At 41.3% G+C, this 18,047-nt stretch overlaps 1 protein-coding gene across 3 annotated transcripts in view; it reads right to left on the bottom strand.

Annotated features, from left to right (window-relative positions):
* Positions 1-18,047, bottom strand: part of UHRF1BP1 (UHRF1 binding protein 1) — a 73,575-nt gene that overhangs the window by 48,322 nt on the left and 7,206 nt on the right. For 2 of the 3 annotated variants that reach the window (XM_043449826.1, XM_043449827.1), the window contains exons 2-4: positions 2,034-2,196; positions 1,895-1,933; positions 1,072-1,163 (exon numbers count right to left, since the gene is read on the bottom strand). In XM_043449826.1, coding sequence (XP_043305761.1) covers positions 1,072-1,163; positions 1,895-1,933; positions 2,034-2,196 — 294 coding nt within the window. Of the gene's footprint in view, positions 1-1,071; positions 1,164-1,894; positions 1,934-2,033; positions 2,197-18,047 lie in introns of those variants that run through there. The other variant, XM_043449828.1, reaches the window with a different exon arrangement.

The raw sequence follows: 18,047 nt of genomic DNA, 5'->3' as shown, positions 1-18,047 counted from the left end.
CATTATTTACAATAGGAAATACACAGTACTATTCATGAAGTATTCTCACCAAGAAAATGAACAAATGAATCAAATCAAGTCTTTAACTACCAAATTAAACGAAACATCTTAAATAATACCTTGAGGATCCAATCAGCCAAAATACAAAACATGGGGGATTCTTTAGAATAAATAATCCAGTTTCTACAAAGAATAAATTACATATAAAAAAGCGTGGGATTGGGGATTGTTTAAAATTAGAGAGCCTTATATTTTAAGGTTTTTCTTCTTTTTTAAAAAATGCTATTTTTTTCGGCTGTGCTGGGTCTCTGCTGCTGCTCGAGGGCTTTCTCTAGCTGCATGAGCTGCTCTCTAGTTTCAGTGCACGGGCTTCTCCTTGCTGTGGCTTCTATTATCACACAGCGAGCGCTCTAGGCTCATGGGCTTCAGTAGTGATGGTGCACGGGCTAAGCTGCCCTGTGTCACGTGGAATCTTCCTGGACCAGGGATCAAACCCGTGTCCACTGCATCGGCAGGTGGATTCTTAACCACCGGATCACCAGGGAAACCCTTAAATAACTTTAAAAGGCATATCCCCAAATATAAGGTGTGGAGCTCTTCGCAGCCAAACTGAACTGTAAAAAATATTTTAGAGACAACTCAGGAAAATTAAATATGAAATAAGTGTTATATGATATTAAGGAATCCCTATTAATCCTATTAATTGTGGTAATAGTATTGTGGAGTCTTTTTCTTTCTTCTCTATCTTCGTTAATGACACTTAATACAGAAGTATTTACAGATGGAATCATATGGTATCTGGGATTTGCTTTCAAGTATTACAGCGTGTGCATACACACACACACACACACACTCACAAAGTGGCAGAAGAAAGGCAGAAAAAGAACAGTAAATTGTTGATAATTGTGAAAGTTAGATCTTGGGTGCATGGAGGTTCATTACACTATTCTCTCATTAACACTATTTAGTGTATGTCTGAAATTTTCCATAATGAAAAGTTGCTAATTTTTAATTAAAAGGTGATCTGGACTCATCGATACACTGGAAATAATAGGACCCAAAGCAACTAACCTCTGTCCTGAAGCGAGGGCAATGGGAGACTGTCCATTGGGCGGCCGAGGCTCTTCACAGGTCTTCATCTCCACCTCTACCTTATCCAGACACTGAAATAAAAGCCATGGAGACCTAAGCATCTGCACGAAGCCCCACATAGCACAGACTGTCTTATCCGTCTCTGGGCTCCAGCACCCAGTCAAGTACTGTGTCCACAGTGGACCAACAATAAATGTTTGTCGAATGAATGAACAAACAAACTAAAATACAAAGAGAGGCCTCATCTTCCCCCTTCTATTTCTATTAGCAGCGGAACTTCATGACAAGCATGGGATTAGCTCACAGCAGAAAATGAAAGTGTATAAGTCCAAGTTATAGAGATATTACTATTCCTGGGGATTCCAGTCCTTGGGGGATGTGTGTGTGTGTGTATACATATATATATATATCCTTCCCGAAGGGCTTTTAGCTGAGAATCACCCAACAGTCAACGTGAATAAACTTCTAATTTTTCCTCCAACAGGAATTCAAAGGAAATGTAAAGATAGAAACTGTTATCAGTTTCTATCAGGACAGCAAAACTTGTTATAAAAACCAAAATTCAAAGCAAAACCAACTCAGGACTTGTGTCTCAGAGCTACCTGCTCTACTGCACAGCAGTTCTAGAAAAAACCCAGACCACAGTCACCCCATCTCACAGAGGAGCTCACAAGCCAGATGGAAGCACCCACACTCCCAGAAGGGACAGCCTATCTCACTCCTCCCCATCCTCTCTCAGTTCCTTTAAAACCTTACCCCCGCCTTCCCCATTTGATTACTTGCAATCAAGAAAGGCCATTACCAAGCAAATTGGGTGTGTCTTCAACTTTGTCCACTGGATCTGAAAGAGGAAAGCAAAGACTCAGGGCTATGGGAGGCAGCCCTCACGAGGGCAGGCCTGCTGGCCAAAGAGAGCAGCAGCCCTCTGACCACATTCTCACCCGGATCGAGGCCCTGTTGCAGTAGACCCGAGTGATGGCTAGCCAGGTGGGGAGCTCCAGCACATTCTGTAGAACCTCTTCATCCAGCTCCAGGTTGGTCAGCTGACCCTCCCCTTTCAGGGTGCTCAAATTGATTTTGTCCGGGGAAAGATTCTTAGTGAATCTGAAAAGAGTGATGGTAAGCAGCTATTATTTCCATGGAAATCTGCAAATGAGCATTATAAGCAAATAACACGTCTCAATATGGAGAAATGAGAAAGTTAAAGAACGAATGTGGACTAACAACCACACTCTCTCTAGACAGTGTAAGATGTTAGGTGAGACATATTCAGTCACAATCGCATCGTCTTTCTACTCAAGAACCCACAATAACAATTCTGGAGAAATGGTTACAGCAGCAGCAATATAGCCTTTGATATAATTCCCATATAAAACCAAAACAACCAGATAGCAACTTAAAAGCTCATGGTTTAGTTGATAAGTTGTGTCTGACTCTTTTTGCAACCCCATGGACTGCAGCCTGCCAGGCTCCCCTGTCCATAGAACTTCCTAGGCAAGAATACTGGAGTGGGTTGCCATTTCCTTTTCCAGGGGATCTTCCTAACCCGGGGATCAAAATTGGGCCTCTGGGATTGTAGGCTTTCTTCACCAACTGAGTCACCATGGAAGCCCTTGAATAACATTAAAAACAAAACTGTAAGATAAAGCATCCTCATAAACCCCCATATACAAGCAGGAGGGGAAAAGAACACTAACAGCCACAAGACATGAGTGCTATAAGCAGTTGTGCAAATCAACAAAGAGGAAAACAACAGGGCATCAGAGAAATCAGAGAACAGAAGGACCCCAAGATGACCAAGTACTCAGTGAAGAGCAATGTGGATCAATTTGAGAAAAGTAAGGGAAACTGGAGGGGTTTTGGGCAAAAGGCCCAAAAGAGCTGAAGCAATCTAACCCTATAAACTCATGGAATTCACCAAGGCTCCTTCCTAAGATGGGTTCCCACACTGAGAAAAACTTCTGGGAGAGGAATCCAAACTGAACAAGACAGAAATGAAGAAAACAGATAGTCCAAATAAAAGTTGGGCAGGGGGGTGGTGAATTAGGGGGTAACAGACCAGGACATATCAGAAAGCAAGCCATTATATGTTTAAACACTACTTGAAACAACAGAAGAGGGAATTCTATGAGGTTAGGATATAAAACAGTAACAGATTAATTACTGGCTTGTTAAGTAGGGTAAAGCAAAACCCCAGATCCTTACATATATCTTTACTGATGTGAAAAAAGAACACAACCACTTAGGGCCTTGCCAAAGGAACTGAACCTGAATGTCATCCCACTACTGGGTCCTGTTGCTCATTTGCAGGAAATATAAAGGAAAACTTCTGAACTGTACCCTAAGTGTGCAATCAGCAGAATTCAGGCCATGGGAAACTCTACAGGTCAAGGGGCCTGGACATAAAACAATTCACACAGGCCTGTCCTCTCAGTTTCACACGGTATCCCTTCACATCCTGCCGACGATGCCAATTATATTGCTGATCCTGTTCCTGATGCCACTGGTCTTGCTGTTCACACTGTTCGCTGAACACAGGGTAGGCAAAGCATAAGCTAAGAGGCTGGAAGAAGACTCAAGGAGCTCTAAGAACTGACACGTTTGGTCTCTCCTGACTGGCAGGGCAGCCACAACACAGCCTCTCTCCTGGCTGACGCAGCAGCTGTAGCGACAGCCATAACATAACCAAACGTAGCCATAACATAACTTCATATAACATAACTGTGATGCCGCGCCAATGTAGAACCAATGCAGCGGCAGCCAGGGCTTTCATGGTGAGGCTGATACAGGCTACTGCATAAAGTAGCCCATGACCAAGTGAGTACCTCGTGACATGCATGCGCAGCGCCATAAGCGATCTCAGCTGTTACACAGCCGTGCAAAGTCATTGTTTACAGCACATGGGGTGAGAGGGTGTGAGAGCGTGGGGCCAGAGAGCCTGACTAGTGCCATCTTGCTAATTTCCCCACACACACTGTCTCCAGCCCTTGCTTCTATGCTCTTGCCACCCACCCCTCTTCCTGGAGCACCTTCATCATGATTTGCCGTTGAAGACTCAACTCTGACTTCTCACTGAGACCTTCTTTCCTTAACTGCTTCAGTGTTAAACTTCATGTTAACCTCGAAGACTCAACTCTGACTTCTCACTGAGACTTTCCTGAACTGCTTCAATGTTTAAACTTCATGTGAAACTCATACCTTCTACATCCCTGGAATCTGTAACACACATTTAGGTAATCATCAGAGAGGGTCTTGGGTGTTCTCTAATTTTCCCGTATGTAATCACTGAGGTCAGGGGCTGAGTGTCAGCCATCCCTCCTGATAACACGGTTAACTGATAGAATACCAGCCTTCCCACACACCTTGTAGCAACTGCCCTGCTGACTGACTACTCCCAGCTCCCTTCTCTCATCTGTTGGCTGATCAACTTAAGGCCAGGTCCTCAGAGCGTAACCCCGGCTCCTGCAAGACAAACTATCTGATGAACCTCACTGTGTAAGTTCTCACTGCTGTTGCCTCTCACAGTAACTCTTTTCTCGCCAACAATGAATCCCACTTCTCCCTCCATCTGTAACTATACTTAGCACTTGCACATATTAGATGCTAATAGTTGAATTTATAGAGTTATGTGTTGTTTACCAACTTTTTTCCCCACACATATCCTTTCCTTTTTACTAAGCTGTGTTTCCGTGTCTTTGGTTTCCCTTGAACCCTAAAATCATGACTGGCAAGAGTTTTATCTCTACGCTTTTCTTCTACGGTGACTAACATGGTACCATGTAAAGGGGCTCTGTAACAATTTTTTAAATGACAGTAAAAAAACAAATTAGAAGCTTAAAAACACACAGTACTGTATGATATTAAGAGACACATAGAAATGCACTGGCATGATAACAACAAGTTCTGGAAAGTGCTTGCCGTGGGACATGGGGAGGGGTCCACAGGAAGTGTCACCTGGATGGGCAACGCTTATTTCTCAAGTTGGGAGCTAACTGCATGGCTCTTCATTATATTCCTCTTTATACCTTTCTGTATGGCAAATATTTTACAGTAAATCTACCTAAGATGTCTATCAGTGACCTACTGTACATATGTACTATTGGGAGAGCTACTCCTCCACGGGTCTCTCACATTCCTACATGTCTTGCTGGGTAAGAAAAACACAGAACACACGACCCTGAGCGCTCCTGACCCAAGCCGCTTCTCAGGGCTGTGTGAGGGAAGAGCAGCTTTGAGGGATGAAGCAATGTTCCTCTCCAGTACAAAGAACGGGCTTGCTTACTATGTACCATGAAAGCAATGGATTCCCCACACTCAGAGCTCCACTCCCATAGCACACGTACAGACACCCGTCTGCGCCCGTTCACACCACTCCCGTGGGACCTGTGGGGACTCAAGGGAACTAGCACAAACCTGTGTTTACACTGGTTGCAGGGCCATGACTAATAAAGTCCTTTCTCTCTGACCCAGGAGTCTTGTGCTCTGCCACCAGCAAGCGAGAACTGCAGGGGGCTATTAGCATCTAAATAGGGTGAAATAAAATCCTACACCTTTACACATACTTTTACTGATTTTAATTCATAAAAAAATTTTAATCAACAGTTACTGAATATGAATCTATATTATTCTCTGAACTAAAAAAATAAGTTGTCTATAATGCCTCCTATTCTCTGAAAACTAACTTGCCACAGAGGGAAAGAGAATTCCTCTTTTCCTATAAAGCATGGCCAACTACAAGGAAACAGGACTGGGTATGAAAGAGAAAAAGAGAACAACTTAAAATACTTTCACGATGTAAAACAACTGAAAGTAAAGAAAGACATACAGCACAAACCCCAGAGGAACCAAGAGGAAATACAGTCTTGAAGGATGGAAAGAAAAGCAGAAAACAGAACTCAACATTATTTACATAAAATCACTAAGTACCAGGTGGCTTTCTTTTTCAAGCCCCTTTTGTATTTAAATAAGATATTACAATTATTTCCTTCCAGCACCTTTCCTTTACTCTTAAGTATTCAGGGAAGCCACCTCAGCTTAAAATCGGGGTGGGGCACCCCTCAGAAGAATTAATCTCAAAGATAATTTTTGAAGACATAAAATTAATTTTGAGGGCTGAATTGTCGGGAGCCATTATGGGAGGTCCCACCCGTGACGAGGTCATGAAGAAAATATCGGGCAGGCAAGGCCGTCTGGGACCCCATCTATGACGAGGTCACGAGGAAAGAACCTGACAGGCAAGGCCGTCTAGGATAAGGGATTCTCCAGGTTGGCCTCAGCCTCTACCCCAACCTGTATCCTCCCCCCTTTGCTGCTGTTGTTCTTGTTTGCCCTGCTGCAGATTCTTGTGTTGCCTGCCGAGAGCTCTCCTGCTCCTCTTTCACTGAATAAAGACCAACTTAAAAGCTAATTAATAAATCTCCTGGACACTGGTACCCTATGAAGGGGCCAGGGATGAAGGAAATGCTTCAATTCAAACCCTTTTGCTGGCATTCTGGCTTGTTTGATAAATGTGTGCTCTCATTGCACAAAATGCTCATGATTGTTCTAAACATCCTAAGTACAGTACGCTAACAAAAGAAACTATTAAGCATAGGCCCCTTCGTGGGGTGAGAAAAGCTCCACAAATATTATAGCCACAAATGTGCCTAATAGAAAATAGTTTAAATAGAGATTAGCTGGCGACTTCTTGCAGGTAATTAACTTTTAGACTAAGAGGCTGTTTTGTACCATTATCTGCTGTTTTTGAAATCCTTTGCATTTCTGTTCTGTAAAAAATGTAATCCTATCTAGTTCCCTTGGAGATGACACCTAATAGAAAGAAAATAGATTAACCACAAATAACACAGGGTCGGCTACTAAGTTGCTTAAAGTTGCACCAGGTGCAAGCCATAAATTGTCAACAGGCCTGAAAGCCAAAAGATACTATACATAGAGATTAACCATAAAAAAGGCCCTAATAGTCACAGAGCCCTTTGGGGGGTGAGGAAGCCCTATTAGAGAATACAAAAAATATTGTTTTAAAAGTGGTTATTAGATCAACGTTTGATTGATGTTAATGTGCTGAGGTTGTGCAGTGGACACTATTGTTAATACAGTTGGAGATCTAGTAAAATAAGAGTTTAGCCCTAGTGTAATAACAATAAGATAATTGTTAATTTTAACCAGGAGTGCTAAACAGGGGCTGCCTCACCAGAGCCACAGAGTCTTTGTGTGTTAAACTTTTTAGATAAATTTAGCTGAGAATTTCTGCAAAAAGACTCACTTTTATGTTAACAGGATTGTATTTCTATTATGTTACAACTTGCTGTACCATGAGACTGCCACTTTTCTGTTTTCTGCTAACCTCAAGGCCAGAATATAATGTACAAAAAATCTATGGAAAAAGACTCTCATAAACAAAAATATACAGAGCACACCTGGTTTCGTGAAGGACAAGCTGATGTAATGTTAAACTAAGTCTGTATGCTTATCTGCCCCTTAGAAATGTACCGACTTAGGGTATAAAGGCTACGGTGAAAAATAAAGCAACTGCCAGACTCTGCCGCACCTTCCTGGTCTGGTCTCTTTCTTTCTTTCTCTCTCTCTCTCCCTAGCAGACCTGGCCCTATCAAGGCCAGTCCTACGTGACTCTCTCTCGCCGACACCGTTCATCCTGAGGGTTCCCCTGGATCCTGCTGGGGCTGGACCCCGGCACTGAATGTCTCCTTTCTCCTCTGCACAGACTCTGATAAGACCCCACCTCCCCACCTCAGCTAAGAATCATGATAGGACAGAGACAGGATAAGGATCCCTTTAATATACAGGAGCAGGGAGGAAAGGCTGAGAATCACTAAGATGAGCTAATTTTGCATCTGATAAAAAGCTATTTTCAAGAAAAGTGACAGAAACTTTTTCAAGTATGTTTCTCTCTGAAAAGAAGAACATACTTCAAATAAAACGAAACAAACACAGACAAGAATAAGTTATACTGCTTACTAGCACTGACATTCTCAGAGTGCCTATACTAAACAGGTACCATAAAAAATATATATATATATATATAATAAAATTTTAAAAAAACAATAAACAGGTACCATATATCTATGCAAAACCTAATCTTATTTGTGTGCTCAGCTGCTCAGTCATGTTTGACTCTGACTCCCTGACTGTAGCCTGCCAGACTCCTGTATCCATGAAATTTCCCAGGCAAGAATACTGGAGTGGGTTGCCATTTCCTACTCCCAAGGCTCTTCCCAACCCAAAGATTGAACCCATGTCTCTGGTGTTTCTGCATTGGTTGGCAGATTCTTTACCACCAAAGCACCTGGGAAGCCCAAACTTATCTACAGCTCCATAAAAAATAAATGTCATTTTTCATTTTTTCAAGCCTTATAACATTTTTTTAAAGTACATTTTACTTTGTACCAAGCACTCTGAAAAGGACCATTATCTCAATTAGTCTTCGCAGTACCCCATATGAAATATGCATCATTATCCCCACTTTAAAGAAAAAGAACATGAGGTTCAGATATAAAGTCATTTGCCCAAGGTGCACAGGGCAGGAAGAGGCAGAGCATGAACCCAGCTCTGCTCACTGAACTTTCTTCTACTAACATCTCCGCTTAGTAATATATTCCTTCAAAACACATCTGGCACAGAATAGATTCATAAGCTATCTCAGAAATGGTTAGAGGACATCCTTTCCCTTTTTACAAACTATCATAGCTGTTTAGCTGCTTAACCTGTATAAGAAGAAAAAAATCTGTTTTTTGTGGGGGGAGAAGGGGATAAAGTTATAGTGTACCTCCATCAAAGACCTTTCTGCACTTCATCAACTCAAGCAGATTAATAAAATCTTTCTTAAGTATGCCCAGAGCTAAGTCACCAGCAGCCTAGCAGTAATGCCCAATCTCTACCAAGGCACAGACAAGGGACCACAGAGGTTACTGTACCATCAGCTCTGTGACCAAATATGCAAGTAAGTAAGTAATCATCAAAACTGAACAAACAAAATGACCAAGGGTTCTTTAATTATGCTCTAAGGACTGCTAACAGTACAGGCAGGTTTGCTGGACCACCATGGGATGTTCTCCCGTAATAGTAATAATGATATACATTTGTTTTGTTTTTTATTTATCAATTAACTTTTAGGAGACAAAAAAACACATATTACCTTACTGCTTCTCAAAAATGCAGTAAGAATTTCTCAACTGATTTTGCCTGTATTTTATCATAATAATAAAGAATAGGTAAAAAGGTGATTGTCAGGGAGGTTTGTGGAGGTCTGCTCAACCAAGGAAACCACTGGCCTGAGATCTGATCTCAAACTATCCAACAACCTCTGGCACAAATTTCATTCAGTATTGTGCTCCTTATCCAGAATGATATCACTGAGTCCAAAGGTGGCTGAAAAGGCTAATGGAAGCCTGGTATTTATCCTACTTCAAGAATGTGGGAAAACATTTTCTGGCCATCTGTTACTGTTACAAAGCATAGAGGCTAAGATGAAATCAAGATGGAAAAACAAACTTGGATCAAGTTTCATTTCTCCCAGAGCACTGCAATTTGCTGAAGAGACAGCACACAAAGGCTCCCAGACATCTTTGTGAAAATGGACCACAATGTTGGGAAGTGACAATTCTTAGATTTGGAGAGTCACAGAATTTCAGAGCTAGAAAGGCATCTTAAATACTCTCAGTATTTAATCTGAGAGTATTAATCCAAGCCTATAATCTGCAAGTGGCCAAAAAAAAAAAAAAAAGAAACCCTGCAGTATCTATTTAAAATGTACCATTTTTTAGTATATTCACATAGATGCAAAACCATAAGCTTAATCAATTTTAGAACATTTTCACTACCCCCCAAGGAAAAACAAAAACAAATACATACCCTCAGCTATCATTCCTAATCTCCCCTTGCCTCCCAAAGCTAGACAACTGTCATTCTATTTCCTGTCTCTATAAATTTGCCTATTCTGGACACTTAATATCAGTGGAATCGTGTTACATGTGGTCTTTTGTGAGTAGCTTCTTTCACTTAGTGTATTGTTTTCAAAGTTCACCCATGTTGTAGCATGAATCAGCACTTTGTTCTTCTTTTTTAATATAGCCAAGAATATTCCATTGTATGACTGTATCACATTTTGTTTCTCCACTATCAGTTGATAGACATGTGGGTTATTTCCACTTATGGAATATTATGAATAATGCTACTATGAAAATGCAAGTACAAGTTTTTATGTGGACTTACAATTTTATTTCTTTTAGATATACACTTAGGAGAATTGCTGGTTCAAATGGTGACTGTTTTACTTTTTAAGGAACTGCTACATTGTTTTTCAAATTGGCTTCACAATTTTGCAATCCCATCAGCAGTATTTGAGAGTTCTAACTTCCCCACATCTTCATCATCACTTGTTATTATCTTTTTTTTATTATAGCCATCCTAGTAGCCATTGTGGTTCTAATTTGCATTTCCTTGATGGTCTCATGATGTTGAATATCTTTTCATGTGTTTGTGGCCATTTGTGTATTTTAAAGAAATATCTATTCATACACTTTGCCCATTTTTAACTTGGTTACTTGTTCTTTTATTTAGTTGTCAGCCATTATGTCTTCAAAGAAAATTTGTCTTGTTTTAGTTATCTACTGCAGCATAATAAATCACTCTTAGTATTATAAAACAGAAAGCATTTTACTAAGTTCACATATTCTGCACACTAGAAATCTATTCATGAAATAACTGGGATTGGTTTTCTCTGATTGACCTTGGAAGAGATGAAAGGTTGGGAGCTGGGACCATCTGGAGGCCCCTTCATTCACATGATGGGCCCTGAGCTGGAATATCTCAAATGCTGGGCTCAGCCAGGACTGTTGACTGCATATCTACATGCAGTTGCTCTATGTAGCTTGGATATCACTTTCACCTCTATTCAGTTGGTTATAAGTAAGCCACTAGGGTCAAGAGAAAAACAAGTAAGGTGACAGATATCATTGCAGCCAAGCCAGATATCCTCTCTCCTGTCCTTCTAGGACTCAACTGTTGTTTTAGTCACTAAGTCATGTCCCAGTCTTTTTATGATGCCACGTACTATAGACCGCAGGCTTCTCTATCCGTAGCTTTTTCCATACTGGAGTGGGTTGCCACTTCCTTCTCCAGTGGATCTTCCTGACCCAGGGCTAGAACCATGTCTCCTGCATTGGCAGGTGAATTCTTTACCACTGAGCCACCAGGGAAACCACAAGATATTTAACCTCTCGTGAAAAGAGAAAACTCTTTTCAGATCTCACCAAGATCTTATTTTTCACCTATCAGAACAACTGGGGAGCCCCTGGACTCCAAGTACCTATATTTTAATATTGTTCCATAGTTACTGAGGCTGTTTTTGTTTTTCAATCTTTTCTGTTCTTCAGAGTAGATAATTTTTATTCCTCTATTTTCAAGTTCACTGACCATTTCTTTAGCCACTTCCAACCTGCTGCTGAGAATAAACTTTTCATTTCAGATATTGTACTTTAAGTCCTAGATTTTACATTTGGTAATTTTTTTAAATATATTATCCATTTCTCTGGGGAGAGTCTCCATTTGTTCATTTATTACTATCAAGTTTAAAGTCCTTATGCGGTAATTTCAATATCTGAGTCATCTTGGGGTAATTTCTATTGACTGCCATTCTCTGGACAATGAGTCACAGAGCCATTCAGCTATTATTGTATACTGGACATTAGGGAGATTCTGGATTCTGTCAATTTCCCTCCAAAGAATTTTGTTTTGTTGGGCAATCAACTCAGGCTATATTCATACTCTAAACTCTGTCCTTCCTGTAGTGGATAGAAGCTGAATTTCAGCTCAATTCTTTCAGCTTTCAACTAATACCTTTTCCAAGCTCCATGGAGTCTTCCTCCATGCATGTCAAGGATTAAAGCAGATTTTAGGGCTTCTCCTTTTTTGTTCCCTTCTTTCTAAGATGTATCCTTTCATTTTCCAGTCTCTCTTATAGCCCTGAATTCCATCCTCTGACTCCCCAAGTAAGATTGCAAGACTGCAGACTTTTGCTTGAGTGCCAACCATCACCCACCATGCAAATTGAAGAATGTCCTCAGGCAAAAAAGCTGTAGAAATGAGCATCTTACCCAGTGCAATCCCTATCTTTCAAGTTTCCTGTCAGTTTCTGCCTCATTTTGTCACTCCCCAAGGTCTTCAAGTAGTTGCTTTCTATATACTACCTTGAGTTCATAATTGTTACAAGAGGGAGGCTTTGGTCAATATAAGATACTCCTATATTGTTAGAAGTAGCTTTTCTGCTAGTTCTCATTATGTTCTCCCTAAGAGGCAACTACGATGTGAGTTACCAAAAATACATATGACTGAATGTACACAAACACAGCCTCTCAGAGCAGGGCAGTGAAGAGTAATAGATAAGTTATCTTCTTGGTCTTCTGGTGAAGTGCTTGTCATAAAATTGTAAAGCAATATAAAAAAAGTATAAGAAAAAATAAGTTTCCACTATATAGAAGTTGCTGGGCTTTCTTATAGATTAACAACAATAGATAGTAGTTATACATGCAGATAGACAATTACTATATATATTCTACTAAAATTGCTTCTTTCTTTAGTGAATACCTTGGGCATTTGATAACATCAGATTTTTTAATGTTTTTTTTAATAATTAGAGAGTAAATCTATAAACAATACCTCTATATAGATACTGCTGCTGCTGCTGCTGCTAAGTCACTTCAGTTGTGTCCAACTCTGTGCGACCCCACAGGTGGCAGCCCACCAGACTCCCCCATCCCTGGGATTCTCCAGGCAAGAACACTGGAGTAGGTTGCCATTTCCTTCTCCAATGCATAAAAGTGAAAAGTGAAAGTGAAGTCTCTCAGTCATGTCCAACTCTTCATGACCCCATGGACTGCAGCCCACCAGGGTCCTCCATCCATGGGTTTTTCCAGGCAAGAGTACTGGAGTGGGTTGCCATGGCCTTCTCTGCTATATAGATACACTACAATTTATTTAATAAAGTCCCTACTGACTTATATTCATTTCATTAAATAGCCTTTTTCACTTGATTCCTTCTGTACGATGAATTCATAGAAGTGAAACTGCAGAGTCTACATTTTGATAGATCTTGCCAAATTTCCTATCACAGACATGATACTGATTCATACTATCAACAATTATAACTGGTAGTCCAAATCTTCCCATACCAAAGGTAGCTTGGTCATCTGAAGCACTCCTATTTACCCTAATCCCCATCCCAGAATTCTGGACATTCTAGAGGCTCTCCGTCCTTAATTCCTAACAACACTCCTGATGAACATTCTAATGCCCTCCTCTAAGCCTGGAGCCTTGCTAGTCTTATTTAGCTGAAACACTAATAACTGGATCTGGTTTGATCCAGTTTTCTTCTAGAATTGAATACTTGTAAATTGGCCTACTGGGGCTTCCCTAGTGGCTCAGATGGTAAAGAATCTGCCAGCAATGCAGAAGACCTGGGTTCAACTCCTGGGTTGGGAAGATCCCCTGGAGAAGGGAATGGTAACCCCCTTCAGTATTCTTGCCTGGAGAATCCCATGGAGAGATGCATCTAGTGGGCTTTAGTCCAGAGGGTCACAAGAACTGGATATGACTGAGTGACTAACACAACAACAAACTGGCCCACTAGCAAAGTAGGACATGTTACTCATCGACCCTCATCTACCTGACTGTTAACATATTTGACCACCACCTAGAATATGGCTGCAGCTTCTTATTCATCATCTTTCCTACATACCTTTTTTTAAAAAAATGCTTTTTTTAGGCCATGTTATGTGTACGCAGGACTGCAGTTCCCGGATGAGGGATCAAACTCACACCCCCTGCACTGGAACCATGCAGTCTTAACCACTGGACCATCAGGGAAGTCCCAATATGCTCTTTAACTGATCATTCTAGAATTAGGACTGAGATGGGGGGATCTTCATCAACTGTATCTCAGAGATAGCTGCCCTCTGCCCTCTCAATTCTTCAACCAGTTCCCATAGACACTGGGTCCCGGCTTCTTTCCCCTACACTGGTCTTGAAGATATTACACCTCATGACTCAAGTCTTGGCATGTCTCACTTTGTTAGAAACATTTCTCATCCTAACATAGTCCCCTTAATTTTCTTTACTTCCATGTCATGACAATTTTCAAACTTAAATCAAGAGTAAGAATTAATGAATACTGTATTTCTAATCAAAGTGAAAGTGTACCTGCTAATACTCAGAAAAGGAAGGCCTATTCCACTAATGGGCATTGTTGGTTATTCACTATTGAAGGAGAACAGATATTTCTTTGTGGTAAAGGCTTAAACAGCTATTTAGAGAAGTATAGCAGGCAGATTATCTAAGTTTTTAAAACTGCCCAAAGAGAAACTAAGGAAAACGGAAAATCATACCATACACTGAGGGTGTCCTTACTTTTTAAGCACAACTGGCCCTAATTTTGACCAAAACATATGCTTATTTTAACAGGCATAGACTGCTCAAAGTGATTTCTTTCACATCTGATGGTAGAAGAAAAGCCCTGTCAAAATCTTTGAGTAGTTTCCCCTACAGAGATCATTTAATAAACAAATACCTAAGATAGGTTCCCAGGCGGCACAAGTGGTAAAGAATCCGCCTGCCAATGCAGGAGATGCAACAGACTTGGGTTCGATCCCTGGGTCGGGAAGATCCTGTGGAGTAGGAAATGGAAGCTCACTGTAGTATTCTTGCTTGGAAAATCCCATGGACGGAGGAGCCTGTTGGGCTACAATCCAGGAGTCACAGAGTCGGACATGACCGAGTGAGTGAGTGCATGTGCAAGCAGACACACATCACCACACCTAAGATAGCAGCACATTCAACTAAGATTTAGTAGGTTCAAACCAAATCAGGTAACTGTGGAAGGCACAAAGAAAAGTTTAAAATACAAACAAAGGTCTCTAGGGAGGACGATGAGCTCCTCAAGAGCTGGAACTGTATCATTTAGATCTCTGTCTAACTCAAAACCCAGAATAAGGATGTTCAATTAATGTCTACTGATATTAATAAGAAACAAATAAATGACAATTGCCAAATAAGTGACATGAACTAAGGGGTATATCCAACAATCTATCCATATTCTTTCACACATTGCAAATCAACTACATGTCTGATTATCCAAACATGTTAAACCAGGTTTAAGAGTGTCATCTGTAAACACAAAAATAAATATAAGCTGGGAAGCTGAGGTTAGAAGGTACACACTTCCCATCTGCAATAGTTAGTAAGTGTCAGGTTTTTTAAAAGGAGAGAGGGAAAGAAAGAGATTCAGTATATTCTGAAAGCTCTATCTAAAAGCTGTTATAATAAAATATGGTATCAGAAAATTTTAAAAAAGATATTTCTCTGAGAACAAAAATTATTTTTAAAGTAATAGCTAACATGTAATTGCTTACTCTATTCCAGGCACTGTCCTAAGCACTATCTTATACATTTTTAATTAATTTCTCCCAATGACCTCATGATATAAAAGACAGCCACGGTCTCCGATTTGTACACGAGGAAACCTAAGTGTAAAAGGTTAAATAATTTGTCCAAGGTCACAGAGCTAGAGAGCTAGGATTCAAGATCAGGCAGTCTGGCTCAAAAACTTGCAGTCTTGCCTACACTAAACCATCTCCGTGACTTTAAACAAAGTCAAGAGTTAGAGAAGTTTGGAGAAAAGAAACTCCAGGTGCCTCAGACCCAGGTCAACGGCAACAGAGAACAAGATAAGCCCTGTCCAGATGCTTTGGCAGAGTATTCAGGCCTCTATGACCTAGCCAATATCCTTCTAGCTGTACTCCTTTAGCCCACACTGCATGATGCAGAAGCACATGGAGTCTCCTCAAACCACCTGTTGCTTCTCAGCCTCTGCCTGGCATCACCCTTCTGCCCCTAACTGTCTGTGCCCTGCTGGCTGCCCGGATACTTCTGAAGGCTTTACTGGGCCCAGTGTTTACAGGCCTATTTGTCTCTATAGGCAGTTAAGTCTCTGAGCAGGAATCTTGCCTCATTTGTCTCTGAGTTCCAGGTGTTTGGCATACAATGCAGGTGATCAAAAAGTTTCTGGAAAGAATGAATGAATAAATGGTTTCAGAATCAGAGTCCTCACAGACAGCCCAGGGTCTGGGGCTAGCCGAAGGGGAGACCAAGTTCCATATCTAAGAGTGGCTGAGGCACCACCTGCAGCTGAATATCCAACTTTCCTGCAACAAACCTTCTTCACAGAGGCAGAGGAGCCTCTCTTGAGGGTTCCAAGGATCTAGGAACCACAGCCAACTCCACCTGCAAGGAAGGGATATCCTTCAAGACACTGCCAGGCCTCTCCTTTCATATCAACCTCTGTCAAGACATTTCCTCAAATGAAATGAGCTCCTGAACACTGCAGCCCCTTCGTTCACACAGGTTTGGAAGAAAAAAAAAAAAAAACAGATTTCACAAAAAAAAAAAAAAAGAGAGCGAGAAGAAAGAAAAAGAAAGAAAAACAGATTTCTCTTAGAAAAGGGAAACGTATATTTTCAGCTCTGCCTGTGAAAGCACTACACCAGATGGCAGGAGGAAGTTCAGCTGAAATGAACTGAGCCATCCCGAGCTGACTGTACACATTTCAGAACACCTCGGCTGTCAAATGACTCATAAACTGCTGCCCGGACCCCTGCCCCATCCTCACTGCCATGGTAACAGAAACTGGTTTAGGAAAATAAAAAACACACTCGGAGCTTCGAGAGTGTCTGCGGACCGAGGAGCTACGAAAGTAAGAGTGCCTTAGGGGAGCTGACCCTGTGGGACATACAGTGAATTGGCGTTGATCTAACTAGAACAGCAGTCCTGCTCCCAAATATCTTCTCCATTCCTCCCCCTGACTTAGCTGAAATCATATATCCTAGGGGATTTTGGCGAGAGAGTAGGGGAGCAGAGAACACAGGCCTGGGGTCACAGGGTAAGGCTGCAGAGGGCTGCGGGAAGAACCGGGGCAGTGGGTGCGTGACAGAGCGGCCTCGGGAGGTGGGGAAGAGGCATAAAGGAGGGAAAAGAGCCTGGATCAAGAGCAAACTTGCTGTTTCAGATTTCAGCCTAAGTTGGTGGTTTTCAGCCCTGATAGACTCAACTCTACAAGTGGTCTTGCCAAGAGTGACAACCTTCTCTAAAATAATGTTCAAAACAATCTTTCCCAAACGAAGCTGCAGTCCTGGAACGTTCACTGTAGTTTAAAGCTGTCCAGGGAATTCCCTGGTGGCCACTTCCTTCCACTGGTTGGGTCAGGGCTCCATGCTTCCTTCCACTGCAGAGGGCATGGATCTGACTTCTGACGATGGAGGAACAAAGTTCCCACAAACTGCACAGAGCAGCCAAAAAAAAAGTTACGCAGTACTTCGTGTTTACACTTGAGCAGGCTTATATAATCTACACAAGCAACTCACCTCTGTAAGCATCTGACAAACATTCAGAAGTCAAAAAGGACAAAGGACAAGGAGTTCCCTGGTGGCCTAGTGGTTAGAATTCTGGGCTTTCACTGCTGTGGCCGGGGTTCAATCCCTGGTCAGGGAACTGAGATTTGTTGTGGCCAAAAATATATAAATAAGTAAATAAAAAGACAAAGGATAATCCTTCTTTGTGTGAAACAATTCCACACACTGCATGACATCAACATCTCCAGCCCACTCATTGAATGCTGGTCATATCCCTCAATCAGAACCGGAAAAAATGGACTTAGGCCTTGCTGAGATACAATGATCTCAATGATCTAAAAGATCTTACTCCAAACTTTTTCTTTTCCTTCTTCTCTCCTCCCCCTTCACGTGGTTCCCAAACAACCAAGACACAGATCTCCATCTAGTGAGCTTATATTATATATAATTAACATACTGTGGCTTTTGTGGGATGAGAACCTATTCAACAGTTATAACACTGTTTCTACTACTGAACCACACACTCCAAATTTCAAACTT

This window comes from Cervus canadensis, chromosome 28 (genome assembly GCF_019320065.1).
Source record: "Cervus canadensis isolate Bull #8, Minnesota chromosome 28, ASM1932006v1, whole genome shotgun sequence".
In the NCBI taxonomy this organism is placed as follows: Eukaryota; Metazoa; Chordata; class Mammalia; order Artiodactyla; family Cervidae; genus Cervus; species Cervus canadensis.
The sequence above is the reverse complement of the archived record's forward strand: the minus strand, read 5'-3'. Positions and strand labels throughout refer to the sequence as shown.